The following is a 15,070-nucleotide window of genomic DNA, read 5'->3' on the forward strand; positions in this document are numbered from 1 at the left end:
GCTCCCTCTACAGTGAGAGGGGTGGGAGTCGGGGTAGGGGTGATGAGTGGGGCAGGGGTGGGGGTGGGGGGCGATGAGTGAGGGAGAGGATGGGGTCGGGTGGGGGAAAGGAGGTGAACGGTGGGGGTGGGGGTGATGAGTGAGAGAGGGGGCAGGGTGGGGGTGAGGAGTGGAGGAGGGGGTGGGGGTGAGGGTGAGGAGTGGAGGAGGGGGGTAGGGCAGGAGGGGTGAGGGAGTGGGGGTGAGGAGTGGAGGAGGGGGTAGGGCAGGAGGGGGTGAGGAGTGGAGATGGGGGTGGGGGTGAGGGTGAGGAGTGGAGGAGGGGGTAGGGCAGGAGGGGGTGAGGAGTGGAGATGGGGGTGGGGCAGGAGGGGTGAGGAGTGGTGGAGAGGGTGAGGGTGAGGAGTGGGGGTGGGGGTGGGGGTGGGGGTGGGGTTTCAGAAGTCATCATCGTCACAGATATCCAGGTAAACGTCGAAAGCCTCTCGGTTACAGTTACCATCCGGGGTGAAGACATACTTATGGAAGGTCCCATCAACACAGATCGCTGGGGGGGGGGGAGAGAGAGACGGGGGGGGGGGGGGGGGGGTGGAGAGAGAGACGGGGAGGGGGTTAGAAACAGGAAGAGACAACAGGCCGGCCCTTCATGGGGACGGTGAGTGCGCACACATGATACCCCTATTGGACTGGTTCGCAATGCCTCCCCAGGGCGAAAGGCTGGTCCAGCCCGGGCTCCTCCCTGGGGGCTTTCTGATTGGTCGTGTAGGATACCAGCCTCACGCACCAATCGGAATCCCCTCTCCTCCCCTGGATTAGACCCTCGACTCCTCCTCTCAGGCCTCAAGGAATCCCCCACCGTCCCCCCACACACCTTCCCCATTCCCAATGTCATTCCCAATGTCCCCCCATATCCCATTCCCATTCCCTATCCCCACCGTCCCCCCACACACCTTCCCCATTCCCAATGTCCCCCCATATCCCATTCCCATTCCCTATCCCCACCGTCCCCCCACACACCTTCCCCATTCCCAATGTCCCCCCATATCCCATTCCCATTCCTATCCCCACCGTCCCCCCCACACACCTTCCCCATTCCCAATGTCCCCCCATATCCCATTCCCTATCCCCACTGTCCCCCCCATCTCCCATTCCCTATCCCCACCGTCCCCCCCACACCCCTTCCCCATTCCCACTGCCCCCCCATATCCCATTCCCTATCCCCCACTGTCCCCCCATCTCCCATTCCCTATCCCCACCGTCCCCCCACACCCCTCCCCCATTTCCCACTGTCCCCCCATATCCCATTCCCATTCCCTATCCCCACACCCCCCCACACCCCTTCCCCATTCCCACTGTCCCCCCATATCCCATTCCCATTCCCTATCCCCACCACCCCCCACACCCCTTCCCCATTCCCACTGTCCCCCCATATCCCATTCCCATTCCCTATCCCCACCACCCCCCCACACCCCTTCCCCATTCTCACTGTCCCCCCATATCCCATTCCTATCCCCACTGTCCCCCCCCCACACCTCTTCCCCATTCCCACTGTCCCATCTCCCATTCCCTGTCCACACCTGTTCCCCCACACCCCTTCCCCATTCCCACTGTCCCCCCATTCCCATTCCCTATCCACACCGACCCCCCACACCCCCTTCCCCATTCCCACTGTCCCCCCATATCCCATTCCCAATCCCCACTGTCCCCCCCCACACCTCTTCCCCATTCCCACTGTCCCATCTCCCATTCCCTGTCCACACCTGTTCCCCCACACCCCTTCCCCATTCCCACTGTCCCCCCCATATCCCATTCCCTGGTCCCTGTCCACACTGTTCCCCCACACCCCTTCCCCATTCCAGCATTCCCCCCATCCCCCTAATAGTCGTACTCCATTCCCCCATCGCCTCACCCCTCCCTGCTTCCCTGTACACCCACCCACCCCGCTCCGACATTCCGTACCCACCCCCCCCCACCCCACCCCGCTCCGACATTCCGTACCCACCCCCCCCACCCCACCCCACCCCACCCCGCTCCGACATTCCGTACCGATGACTGAGTTGACGTTTTTGGACGTGTTCTTCCCAAAGGCGCAGATACACGCACACTCCGCAGGGACGGTAAAACTTGCCAGACTCCACTGGGAATCCACGTACTGCCCAATCACCGGGCCCACTTTGCCCACTCGAGCCAACCTGACCAATCAAAACACAGCAAAAAGGGTACGCATCAAAACTTGAGGCGGCCATTTGCAATGTCCATCCCCACCGACTGTGGACCAGAGAGGCGGCCATTTGCAATGTCCATCCCCAATGACTGTGGACCGGAGAGGCGGCCATTTGCAGTGTCCATCCCCATTGACCGGTGGGCAGCCATTTGCAATGTCCATCCCCACCAACTGTGGACCGGAGAGGCGGCCATTTGCAAGTGTCCATCCCCATTGACCGTGGACGGCCATTTGCAGTGTCCATCCCCAATGACTGTGGACCGGAGAGGCGGCCATTTGCAATGTCCATCCCCACCGACTGTGGACCGGAGAGGCGGCCATTTGCAGTGTCCATCCCCATTGACCGTGGACGGGCCATTTGCAGTTGTCCATCCCCCATTGACCGTGGACGGCCATTTGCAATGTCCATCCCCACCGACTGTGGACCGGAGAGGCGGCCATTTGCAATGTCCATCCCCAATGACTGTGGACCGGAGAGGCGGCCATTTGCAATGTCCATCCCCACCGACTGTGGACCGGAGAGGCGGCCATTTGCAATGTCCATCCCCACCGACTGTGGACCGGAGAGGCGGCCATTTGCAGTGTCCAATCCCCACTGACCGTGGGCGGCCATTTGCAGTGTCCATCCCCACTGACCGTGGGCGGCCATTTGCAGTGTCCATCCCCACTGACCGTGGGCGGGCCATTTGCAATGTCCATCCCCACCGACTGTGGACCGGAGAGGCGGCCATTTGCAGTGTCCATCCCCACTGACCGTGGGCGGCCATTTGCAATGTCCATCCCCACCAACTGTGGACCGGAGAGGCGGCCATTTGCAGTGTCCATCCCCACTGACCATGGGCGGCCATTTGCAGTGTCCATCCCCACTGACCGTGGGCGGCCATTTGCAGTGTCCATCCCCACTGACCGTGGGCGGCCATTTGCAATGTCCATCCCCACCGACTGTGGACCCGGAGAGGCGGCCATTTGCAGTGTCCATTCCCCACTGACCGTGGGCGGCCATTTTGCAGTGTCCATCCCCACTGACTGTGGACCGGAGAGGCGGCCATTTTGCAGTGTCCATCCCCACTGACTGTGGGCGGCCATTTGCAGATCCTGCCATTCCAGGGTTTGAATGCCCCCCCCCCCCCCACCAGTTCCTCACTCACGCTGATCTCCGGTTAAGTTTGGTGTCCTTCAGAGCGAAGATGTGAACCGTGCCCTTGTCACTTGACGCACAGAGGAAGGAAGACTCATAACTGAAGTTGATGCTGTTGGGGGAGGGTGGGGGAAGGGCAGGATGGGGTAATCACAGAATCAGCATTCCTGGGATTCCCTCCCCCCTCACCATCCCTGCCCCTGAACAGCACGTTACTGCCCCAGGATTTGCAACACCAGTCTCTATATTCCATTGCAGAGAATGAGGCCAGCCTGCCCATTGAGCCTGTGCTAGCCCTGATGGAACCAGTCCATCACTCCCATCCTCTCTGCTGTCCGCCCCCCGACCCCACCCCGCCAAATGCCCTGTACATATCTCCAACCCCTCCCATCCCATTCCTCCCCTTTCGGAGCTTTCAAATATAATGTGCATCCGCAACACCTCCAGATCAGAGAAAATTCCCCCTCTCTCCCTCTGGGTCTTTATCCCGTTCCCCGTCTCTGGGTCTTTATCCCATTCCCCCTCTATCCCCGTCTCTGGGTCTTTATCCCGTTCCCCCCTCTATCCCCGTCTCTGGGTCTTTATCCCGTTCCCCCCTCTATCCCCGTCTCTGGGTCTTTATCCCGTTCCCCCTCTATCCCCGTCTCTCCCTCTGGGTCTTTATCCCGTTCCCCCTCTATCCCCGTCTCTCCCTCTGGGTCTTTATCCCGTTCCCCCCTCTATCCCCGTCTCCCCCTCTGGGTCTTTATCCCGTCCCCCCTCTATCCCCGTCTCTGGGTCTTTATCCTGTTCCCGCTCTATCCCCGTCTCCCCCTCTGGGTCTTTATCCCGTTCCCCCTCTATCCCCGTCTCTCCCTCTGGGTCTTTATCCCGTTCCCCCCTCTATCTCTGTCTCCCCCCTCTGGGTCTTTATCCCGTTCCCCCTCTATCCCCGTCTCTGGGTCTTTATCCCGTTCCCCCTCTATCCCCGTCTCTGGGTCTTTATCCCGTTCCCCCTCTATCCCCGTCTCTCCCTCTGGGTCTTTATCCCGTTCCCCCTCTATCCCCGTCTCCCCCTCTGGGTCTTTATCCCGTCCCCCCCTCTATCCCTGTCTCTGGGTCTTTATCCCGTTCCCCCTCTATCCCCGTCTCCCCCTCTGGGTCTTTATCCCGTTCCCCCTCTATCCCCGTCTCCCCCTCTGGGTCTTTATCCCGTTCCCCCCTCTATCCCCGTCTCCCCCTCTGGGTCTTTATCCCGTTCCCCCTCTATCTCTGTCTCCCCCTCTGGGTCTTTATCCCGTTCCCCCTCTATCCCCGTCTCTGGGTCTTTATCCCGTTCCCCCTCTATCCCCGTCTCTGGGTCTTTATCCCGTTCCCCTCTATCCCCGTTCTGGGTCTTTACCCCATTCCCCCCTCTATCCCCGTCTCTGGGTCTTTATCCCATTCCCCCCTCTATCCCCGTCTCTGGGTCTTTATCCCGTTCCCCCTCTATCCCCGTCTCTGGGTCTTTATCCCGTTCCCCCTCTATCCCCGTTCTGGGTCTTTACCCCATTCCCCCTCTATCCCCGTCTCCCCCCTCTGGGTCTTTATCCCGTTCCCCCTCTATCCCCGTCTCTGGGGTCTTTATCCCGTTCCCCCTCTATCCCCGTTCTGGGTCTTATCCCGTTCCCCCTCTATCCCCGTCTCCCCCCTCTGGGTCTTTATCCCGTTCCCCCTCTATCCCCGTCTCTGGGTCTTTATCCCATTTCCCCCTCTATCCCCGTCGATCCCAGTCTCCCGGTGCCCAGTGCCACCAGGGGGGCGAGGCCCCCTGACCCCCGGGTCCTCACCAATAAAGGGTGGCAGGGTCGGTGCCCCTTCGCAGCTCCACCAGCTTCTCCTTTGTCTGGGTGTCGAACAATCGGATCAGGGTGCCCTGGACGGAGAGCAAGAGAGGAACGCTCAGCCTGCGGGCGCTGTGGGAGTGTTGGATCTTCGACTGCTGGAGGCATCGTGCTCTCCCCCAGGCCTGGTCCCGGTGCGGCAGTGGGGCTGGGTTCGCGCGAGGGGCTGCCGGTCGGTCACTGAGGGCATTAGCACGTGCCCCGGGGACAACTCATGGTCAGGGAATCGGGATTGGGATGGGGGGAGGGGGGGGGGGGGCGCGAAAATGTGAGCCAGGCTGGGGTTGAGGGACACGTCCCTGGGGCAGGAACCGCACGGCAGTCTGGAGCCGAGACACAGAAATAAGGGGAAGCATTGCCACACTGGCAGAGTGCTAGTCACAGGCGATGGGCCAAAGGGTCTCTTCGCGATCAGATTTAACACCCAGAAATATCAGGTCAGTAACACTGGCCTCAGTCATGTGTTTGATGTTGGGTCTGACCAGTCGGGAGGAGTAGGGGAGGGGTGGGTCTCCGCACGACACGAGGCGGGGGGGGGGGATTGTGTACAAGGGGACAGTAAGACTGAGGGAGAGTGTGCGCACATTGGGGAGAGTGTGTCTCACCGAGTGGGAGAGTGGGAGAGAGAGTGAGAGAGGGAGACAGAGTGACAGAGTGACAGGAGAGAGGGGGTCAGAGTGACAGGGAGAGAGGGGGTCAGGGAGAGAGGGAGACAGAGTGACAGGGAGAGAGGGGGTCAGAGTGAGAGAGTGAGACAGAGTGACAGGGAGAGAGGGGGACAGAGTGAGAGAGTGAGAGAGGGAGACAGAGTGACAGGGAGAGAGGGAGACAGAGTGACAGGGAGAGAGGGGGACAGAGTGACAGGGAGAGAGGGAGACAGAGTGACAGGGAGAGAGGGGGACAGAGTGACAGGGAGAGAGGGAGACAGAGTGACAGGGAGAGAGGGGGACAGAGTGACAGGGAGAGAGGGGGGACAGAGTGACAGGGGAGAGAGGGGGACAGAGTGACAGGGAGAGAGGGAGACAGAGTGACAGGGAGAGAGGGAGACAGAGTGACAGGGAGAGAGGGGGACAGAGTGACAGGGAGAGGAGGGAGACAGAGTGACAGGGAGAGAGGGAGACAGAGTGACAGGGAGAGAGGGAGACAGAGTGACAGGGAGAGAGGGAGACAGAGTGACAGGGAGAGAGGGAGACAGAGTGACAGGGAGAGAGGGAGACAGAGTGACAGGGAGAGAGGGAGACAGAGTGACAGGGAGAGAGGGAGACAGAGTGACAGGGAGAGAGGGAGACAGAGTGACAGGGAGAGAGGGAGACAGAGTGACAGGGAGAGAGGGAGACAGAGTGACAGGGAGAGAGGGGGACAGAGGGAGAGAGGGAGACAGAGTGACAGGGAGAGAGGGAGACAGAGTGACAGGGAGAGAGGGGGTCAGAGGGAGAGAGGGAGAGAGGGAGAGAGGGAGAGAGGGGAGAGAGGGAGAGAGGGAGAGAGGGAGAGAGGGTGACAGGGAGAGAGGGAGAGGGAGAGAGGGAGACAGAGTGACAGGGAGAGAGGGAGACAGAGTGACAGGGAGAGAGGGAGAGAGGGAGAGAGGGAGAGAGGGAAGAGGGAGAGAGGGAGAGAGGGAGAGAGGGAGAGGGAGAGAGGGAGAGAGGGAGAGAGGGAGAGAGGGAGAGAGGGAGAGAGGGGGGTCAGGGAGAGAGGGGGTCAGGGAGAGAGGGGGTCAGGGAGAGAGGGGGTCAGGGAGAGAGGGGGTCAGGGGAGAGAGGGGGTCAGGGAGAGAGGGGGTCAGGGAGAGAGGGGGTCAGGGAGAGAGGGGGTCAGGGAGAGAGGGGGTCAGGGAGAGAGGGGGTCAGGGAGAGAGGGGGTCAGGGGAGAGAGGGGTCAGGGAGAGAGGGGGTCAGGGGAGAGAGAGTGAGAGAGGGGGTCAGAGTGACAGGGAGAGAGAGGGGGTCAGAGTGACAGGGAGAGAGGGGGTCAGAGAGAGAGGGAGAGAGAGGGGGGTCAGAGTGACAGGGAGAGAGGGGGGTCAGAGTGACAGGGAGAGAGGGTGAGAGGGTGAGAGTGAGAGTGAGGGGCTCCCGGTCCTGAGGGTGTACCTTGCGGGAGGCTGACGCCACGACAGTGCCTTGCTGATTGAGGGTGACACAGGCGATCTCACTCTGATGGGCGTTCACTGTGAATGGGGCAGACGATGTGCCTGGTTTGGTGTTGGACAGATCCTGGCACAGAGACAGACAGACACTGGGTGAGACAGGGTCCTCCTGGTAAAACCAAACACACACCCAAGGGGTGCCAACACCCTCGCCTCGCCACCCCACCCCCATCCCTCCGACCGGATTCCCCGGGGGGGGGGGGGGAGGGGGGGGGATGGGGGACGGGGAGGGGGGGACGGGGGACTCTGTGACACTTACCACCAGTTGTAGACTCCCGCACTTGTGGCCCGGAAACACCAGCAACTGTTTCTCCACACTCGGACACAGGTCACACAGCCCTGCAGCAACAACAACCACCTGCATTTAGCTAGCGCCTTCCACGCTGGAAACCATCGAGCAGGTCCTCCCGGGGGGACAGGGGGAGCATCAATTGGGTCAGAATCTGTCCTCGGGTTCGATCAGGACAGGGGACCCCAAGGACACGCAAAACCAGCAAGGATGGAAGAGGGTGGGAGGGGGGTGGAGCACAGAGACGGGGGGGGGGGGGGAACACAGAGATGGAGGAGGGGGGTGGGGGAGCACAGAGACGGGGGGGGAGTGGGGGGGCACAGAGACGGGGGAGTGGGGGGGAGACACAGAGACGGGGGAGGGGGGTGGGGGAGCACAGAGACGGGGGGGAGTGGGGGGGCACAGAGACGGGGGAGTGGGGGGGAGACACAGAGACGGGAGGAGGGGGGGTGGGGGAGCACAGAGACGGGGGGGGGAGTGGGGGAGCACAGAGACGGGGGAGTGGGGGGGCACAGAGACAGGGGAGCGGGGGGTGGGGGAGCACAGAGACGGGGGGGGAGTGGGGGAGCACAGAGACGGGGGGGAGTGGGTAGTGGGGGAGCACAGAGACGGGGGGAGTGGGGGGGACAGAGACGGGGGGTGGGGGGGCACAGAGACGGGGAGTGGGGGGGTCAGAGACGGGGGAGTGGGGGGGTCAGAGACGGGGGGAGTGGGGGGGGTCAGAGACGGGGGAGTGGGGGGGTCAGAGACGGGGGAGTGGGGGGGTCAGAGACGGGGGAGTGGGAGGGGTCAGAGACGGGGGAGTGGGGGGGTCAGAGACGGGGGAGTGGGGGGGTCAGAGACGGGGGAGTGGGGGGGTCAGAGACGGGGGAGTGGGGGGGTCAGAGACGGGGGAGTGGGGGGGTCAGAGACGGGGGAGTGGGGGGGGTCAGAGACGGGGGAGTGGGGGGGTCAGAGACGGGGGAGTGGGGGGGGTCAGAGACGGGGGAGTGGGGAGTGGGGGAGCACAGAGACGGGGGGAGTGGGGGGGCACAGAGACGGGGGAGTGGGGGAGCACAGAGACGGGGGAGTGGGGGGGCACAGAGACAAGGGAGTGGGGGGGCACAGAGACGGGGGAGTGGGGGGGGCACAGAGACGGGGGAGTGGGGGGGTCAGAGACGGGGGGGTGGGGGAGTGGGGGAGCACAGAGACGGGGGAGTGGGGGGGACAGAGACGGGGGAGTGGGGGGGCACAGAGACGGGGGAGTGGGGGAGCACAGAGACGGGGGGAGTGGGGGGGACAAAGACGGGGGGAGTGGGGGGGCACAGAGACAAGGGAGTGGGGGGGCACAGAGACGGGGGAGTGGGGGGCACAGAGACGGGGGAGTGGGGGGGTCAGAGACGGGGGGGTGGGGAGTGGGGGAGCACAGAGACGGGGGGAGTGGGGGGGACAGAGACGGGGGGAGTGGGGGGGCACAGAGACGGGGGAGTGGGGGGGCACAGAGACGGGGGAGTGGGGGGGTCAGAGACGGGGGAGTGGGGGGGTCAGAGACGGGGGGAGTGGGGGGGGCACAGAGACGGGGGAGTGGGGGGGCACAGAGACCGGGGAGTGGGGGGGCACAGAGACGGGGGAGTGGGGGGGCCAGAGACGGGGGAGTGGGGGGGTCAGAGACGGGGGAGTGGGGGGGTCAGAGACGGGGGAGTGGGGGGGCACAGAGACGGGGGAGTGGGGGGCACAGAGACGGGGGAGTGGGGGGGCACAGAGACGGGGGAGTGGGGGGGCACAGAGACGGGGGAGTGGGGGGGCACAGAGACGGGGGAGTGGGGGGGCACAGAGACGGGGAGTGGGGGGGCCAGAGACGGGGGAGTGGGGGGGTCAGAGACGGGGAGTGGGGGGGCACAGAGACGGGGGAGTGGGGGGGCACAGAGACGGGGGAGTGGGGGGGCACAGAGACGGGGGAGTGGGGGGGCACAGAGACGGGGGAGTGGGGGGGTCAGAGACGGGGGAGTGGGGGGGTCAGAGACGGGGGAGTGGGGGGGTCAGAGACGGGGGAGTGGGGGGGCACAGAGACGGGGGAGTGGGGGGGCACAGAGACGGGGGAGTGGGGGGGCACAGAGACGGGGGAGTGGGGGGGCACAGAGACGGGGGAGTGGGGGGGGCACAGAGACGGGGGAGTGGGGGGGCACAGAGACGGGGGAGTGGGGGGGCACAGAGACGGGGGAGTGGGGGGGCACAGAGACGGGGGAGTGGGGGGGCACAGAGACGGGGGAGTGGGGGGGCACAGAGACGGGGGAGTGGGGGGGCACAGAGACGGGGGAGTGGGGGGGCACAGAGACGGGGGAGTGGGGGGGCACAGAGACGGGGGAGTGGGGGGGCACAGAGACGGGGGAGTGGGGGGGCACAGAGACGGGGGAGTGGGGGGGCACAGAGACGGGGGAGTGGGGGGGCACAGAGACGGGGGAGTGGGGGGGCACAGAGACGGGGGAGTGGGGGGGCACAGAGACGGGGAGTGGGGGGGCACAGAGACGGGGGAGTGGGGGGCACAGAGACGGGGAGTGGGGGGCACAGAGACGGGGGAGTGGGGGGGCACAGAGACGGGGGAGTGGGGGGGCACAGAGACGGGGAGTGGGGGGGCACAGAGACGGGGGAGTGGGGGGCACAGAGACGGGGGAGTGGGGGGGCACAGAGACGGGGGAGTGGGGGGGCACAGAGACGGGGGGAGTGGGGGGGCACAGAGACGGGGGAGTGGGGGGCACAGAGACGGGGGGAGTGGGGGGGCACAGAGACGGGGGAGTGGGGGGGCACAGAGACGGGGGAGTGGGGGGGCACAGAGACGGGGGAGTGGGGGGGCACAGAGACGGGGGAGTGGGGGGGCACAGAGACGGGGGAGTGGGGGGGGGCACAGAGACGGGGGAGTGGGGGGGCACAGAGACGGGGGAGTGGGGGGCACAGAGACGGGGGAGTGGGGGGGCACAGAGACGGGGGAGTGGGGGGGGCACAGAGACGGGGGAGTGGGGGGGCACAGAGACGGGGGAGTGGGGGGGCACAGAGACGGGGGAGTGGGGGGCACAGAGACGGGGGAGTGGGGGGGCACAGAGACGGGGGAGTGGGGGGGCACAGAGACGGGGGGAGTGGGGGGGCACAGAGACGGGGGAGTGGGGGGGCACAGAGACGGGGGAGTGGGGGGGCACAGAGACGGGGGAGTGGGGGGGGGGCACAGAGACGGGGGAGTGGGGGGGCACAGAGACGGGGGAGTGGGGGGGGCACAGAGACGGGGGAGTGGGGGGGCACAGAGACGGGGGAGTGGGGGGGCACAGAGACGGGGGAGTGGGGGGGCACAGAGACGGGGGAGTGGGGGGGGCACAGAGACGGGGGAGTGGGGGGGCCAGAGACGGGGAGTGGGGGGGTCAGAGACGGGGGAGTGGGGGGGTCAGAGACGGGGGAGTGGGGGGGCACAGAGACGGGGGAGTGGGGGGGCACAGAGACGGGGGAGTGGGGGGGCACAGAGACGGGGGAGTGGGGGGGCCAGAGACGGGGGAGTGGGGGGGCACAGAGACGGGGGAGTGGGGGGGCACAGAGACGGGGGAGTGGGGGGGCACAGAGACGGGGGAGTGGGGGGGCACAGAGACGGGGGGAGTGGGGGGGCACAGAGACGGGGGAGTGGGGGGGCCAGAGACGGGGGAGTGGGGGGCACAGAGACGGGGAGTGGGGGGGCACAGAGACGGGGGAGTGGGGGGGCACAGAGACGGGGGAGTGGGGGGGTCAGAGACGGGGGAGTGGGGGGGTCAGAGACGGGGGAGTGGGGGGCACAGAGACGGGGGAGTGGGGGGGCAGAGACGGGGGAGTGGGGGGGTCAGAGACGGGGGAGTGGGGGGGTCAGAGACGGGGGAGTGGGGGGGCACAGAGACGGGGGAGTGGGGGGGCACAGAGACGGGGGGTGGGAGTGGGGGGGTCAGAGACAAGGGAGTGGGGGGGTCAGAGACGGGGGGTGGGGAGTGGGGGGGGTCAGAGACGGGGGAGTGGGGGGGTCAGAGACTGGGGAGTGGGGGGGCACAGAGACGGGGGAGTGGGGGGGTCAGAGACGGGGGAGTGGGGGGGTCAGAGACTGGGGAGTGGGGGGGCACAGAGACGGGGGAGTGGGGGGGTCAGAGACGGGGGAGTGGGGGGGTCAGAGACGGGGGAGTGGGGGGGTCAGAGACGGGGGAGTGGGGGGGTCAGAGACGGGGGAGTGGGGGGGTCAGAGACGGGGGAGTGGGGGGGTCAGAGACGGGGGAGTGGGGGGGTCAGAGACGGGGGAGTGGGGGGGTCAGAGACGGGGAGTGGGGGGGGTCAGAGACGGGGGAGTGGGGGGGTCAGAGACGGGGGAGTGGGGGGGTCAGAGACGGGGGAGTGGGAGGGGCACAGAGACGGGGGAGTGGGAGGGGCACAGAGACGGGGGAGTGGGAGGGGCACAGAGACGGGGGAGTGGGGGGTCAGAGACGGGGGAGTGGGAGGGGCACAGAGACGGGGAGTGGGGGTCAGAGACGGGGGAGTGTGGGGGTCAGAGACGGGGGAGTGTGGGGGTCAGAGACGGGGGAGTGGGAGGGGGCACAGAGACAGGGGAGGGGGGGGGGACATTGAGACGGGGGGGAGACAAAGAGACGGGGGATTGGAGGGGGGGAAACAGATGGGGGAGTGAGGGGGGGAAAACACAGAGATGGGGGAGCGGGGGGGGGGAACACAGAGACGGGGAGGTGAAGAATGCAAGAGAGAGAGAAGGGGGGGAGAGAGAGAAGTGGGGGAGAGAGAGAAGAGGGGGGAGAGAGAGAAGGGGGGGGGGGAGAGAGAGAGAAGGGGGGGGGAGAGAGAGAAGGGGGGGGAGAGAGAGACGGGAGGGGGAGGGAGCATGTGGGGGGGGGAGGGAGCATGAGATGGAAGGTGGGGGGCAAAGACAGGGAGTGAAGGAGGGAGGGGGGGAGAAGACTGTGAGAGAGGAGTGAGAAAGGGCGGAAGTAGATTGGAGGAGTCAGAGTAGGCTACTCTGGGACAGGAGGAGGCCATTCGGCCCAGTCAGGATGACCTATCCCCCAGATGAAAGCCATAAAATCCCCAGGCCAGCCCCTGAACAACGTGATGAGCTGTCTCGTTAAAACCCAAAACAAGAGTCCAATCTGAGGAAGGAACGTGACCAGCCAGAGAGAAAACAGTTACCTTTCGGATTCTCCCGGGTATCAAACTCAAATAATTTGGTGGGATTGTCCGGGAAGGTGTAAACATAGATCCGGTGACACGACACGATAATGATCCTGGGGAGCAGAAAGGGGAAAATACCCCCAGACTTCAACAATCAAAATAATAACCACTGAATACACCACCGTCCAACCCACATCGTCCCTCAGGGACCACATCACCGCGAGACCCTCACAAAACACACACCACACACCCTCACTCCTCACAATCACACTCCACGTGTGCACCAGAGGGTCAGTGCTGAGGGAGTGCCGCACTGTCGGAGGGTCAGTGCTGAGGGAGTGCCGCACTGTCGGAGGGTCAGTGCTGAGGGAGTGCCGCACTGTCGGAGGGTCAGTGCTGAGGGAGTGCCGCACTGTCGGAGGGTCAGTGCTGAGGGAGTGCCGCCCTGTCGGAGGGTCAGTGCTGAGGGAGTGCCGCCCTGTCGGAGGGTCAGTGCTGAGGGAGTGCCGCCCTGTCGGAGGGTCAGTGCTGAGGGAGTGCCGCACTGTCGGAGGGTCAGTGCTGAGGGAGTGCCGCCCTGTCGGAGGGTCAGTGCTGAGGGAGTGCCGCCCTGTCGGAGGGTCAGTGCTGAGGGAGTGCCGCCCTGTCGGAGGGTCAGTGCTGAGGGAGTGCCGCCCTGTCGGAGGGTCAGTGCTGAGGGAGTGCCGCCCTGTCGGAGGGTCAGTGCTGAGGGAGTGCCGCCCTGTCGGAGGGTCAGTGCTGAGGGAGTGCCGCCCTGTCGGAGGGTCAGTGCTGAGGGGAGTGCCGCACTGTCGGAGGTCAGTGCTGAGGGAGTGGGCACTGTCGGAGGGTCAGTGCTGAGGGAGTGCCGCACTGTCGGAGGGTCAGTGCTGAGGGAGTGCCGCACTGTCGGAGGGTCAGTGCTGAGGGAGTGCCGCACTGTCGGAGGGTCAGTGCTGAGGGAGTGCCGCACTGTCGGAGGGTCAGTGCTGAGGGAGTGCCGCACTGTCGGAGGGTCAGTGCTGAGGGGAGTGCCGCACTGTCGGAGGGTCAGTGCTGAGGGGAGTGCCGCACTGTCGGAGGGTCAGTGCTGAGGGAGTGCCGCACTGTCGGAGGGTCAGTGCTGAGGGAGTGCCGCACTGTCGGAGGGTCAGTGCTGAGGGAGTGGGCACTGTCGGAGGGTCAGTGCTGAGGGAGTGCCGCACTGTCGGAGGGTCAGTGCTGAGGGAGTGCCGCACTGTCGGAGGGTCAGTGCTGAGGGAGTGCCGCACTGTCGGAGGGTCAGTGCTGAGGGAGTGCCGCACTGTCGGAGGGTCAGTGCTGAGGGAGTGCCGCACTGTCGGAGGGTCAGTGCTGAGGGAGTGCCGCACTTGGTCGGAGGGGTCAGTGCTGAGGGAGTGCCGCACTGTCGGAGGGTCAGTGCTGAGGGGAGTGCCGCACTGTCGGAGGGTCAGTGCTGAGGGAGTGCCGCACTGTCGGAGGGTCAGTGCTGAGGGAGTGCCGCACTGTCGGAGGGTCAGTGCTGAGGGAGTGCCGCACTGTCGGAGGGTCAGTGCTGAGGGAGTGCCGCACTGTCGGAGGGTCAGTGCTGAGGGAGTGCCGCACTGTCGGAGGGTCAGTGCTGAGGGAGTGCCGCACTGTCGGAGGGGTCAGTGCTGAGGGAGTGCCGCACTGTCGGAGGGTCAGTGCTGAGGGAGTGCCGCACTGTCGGAGGGGTCAGTGCTGAGGGAGTGCCGCACTGTCGGAGGGTCAGTGCTGAGGGAGTGCCGCACTGTCGGAGGGTCAGTGCTGAGGGAGTGCCGCACTGTCGGAGGGTCAGTGCTGAGGGAGTGCCGCACTGTCGGAGGGTCAGTGCTGAGGGAGTGCCGCACTGTCGGAGGGTCAGTGCTGAGGGAGTGCCGCACTGTCGGAGGGTCAGTGCTGAGGGAGTGCCGCACTGTCGGAGGGTCAGTGCTGAGGGAGTGCCGCACTGTCGGAGGGTCAGTGCTGAGGGAGTGCCGCACTGTCGGAGGGTCAGTGCTGAGGGAGTGCCGCACTGTCGGAGGGTCAGTGCTGAGGGAGTGCCGCACTGTCGGAGGGTCAGTGCTGAGGGAGTGCCGCACTGTCGGAGGGTCAGTGCTGAGGGAGTGCCGCACTGTCGGAGGGTCAGTGCTGAGGGAGTGCCGCACTGTCGGAGGGTCAGTGCTGAGGGAGTGCCGCACTGTCGGAGGGGTCAGTGCTGAGGGAGTGCCGCACTGTCGGAGGGTCAGTGCTG

The 15,070-nt window shown here is 65.5% G+C and overlaps 1 protein-coding gene across 1 annotated transcript; it reads right to left on the reverse strand.

Moving 5' to 3' along the window:
* Nucleotides 1-318: 318 nt before the first annotated feature.
* Nucleotides 319-12,970, reverse strand: wdr45 (WD repeat domain 45; the record flags this gene model as incomplete). Its single annotated transcript, XM_072559051.1, has 7 exons — nt 319-547; nt 2,047-2,192; nt 3,373-3,474; nt 5,171-5,256; nt 7,321-7,443; nt 7,636-7,715; nt 12,835-12,970. Coding segments are annotated over 7 exons (783 nt in total), but the record flags the coding sequence as incomplete, so codon positions are not given.
* Nucleotides 12,971-15,070: the final 2,100 nt, after the last annotated feature.

This window comes from Chiloscyllium punctatum, chromosome 39, assembly GCF_047496795.1.
Source record: "Chiloscyllium punctatum isolate Juve2018m chromosome 39, sChiPun1.3, whole genome shotgun sequence".
NCBI lineage: Eukaryota > Metazoa > Chordata > Chondrichthyes > Orectolobiformes > Hemiscylliidae > Chiloscyllium > Chiloscyllium punctatum.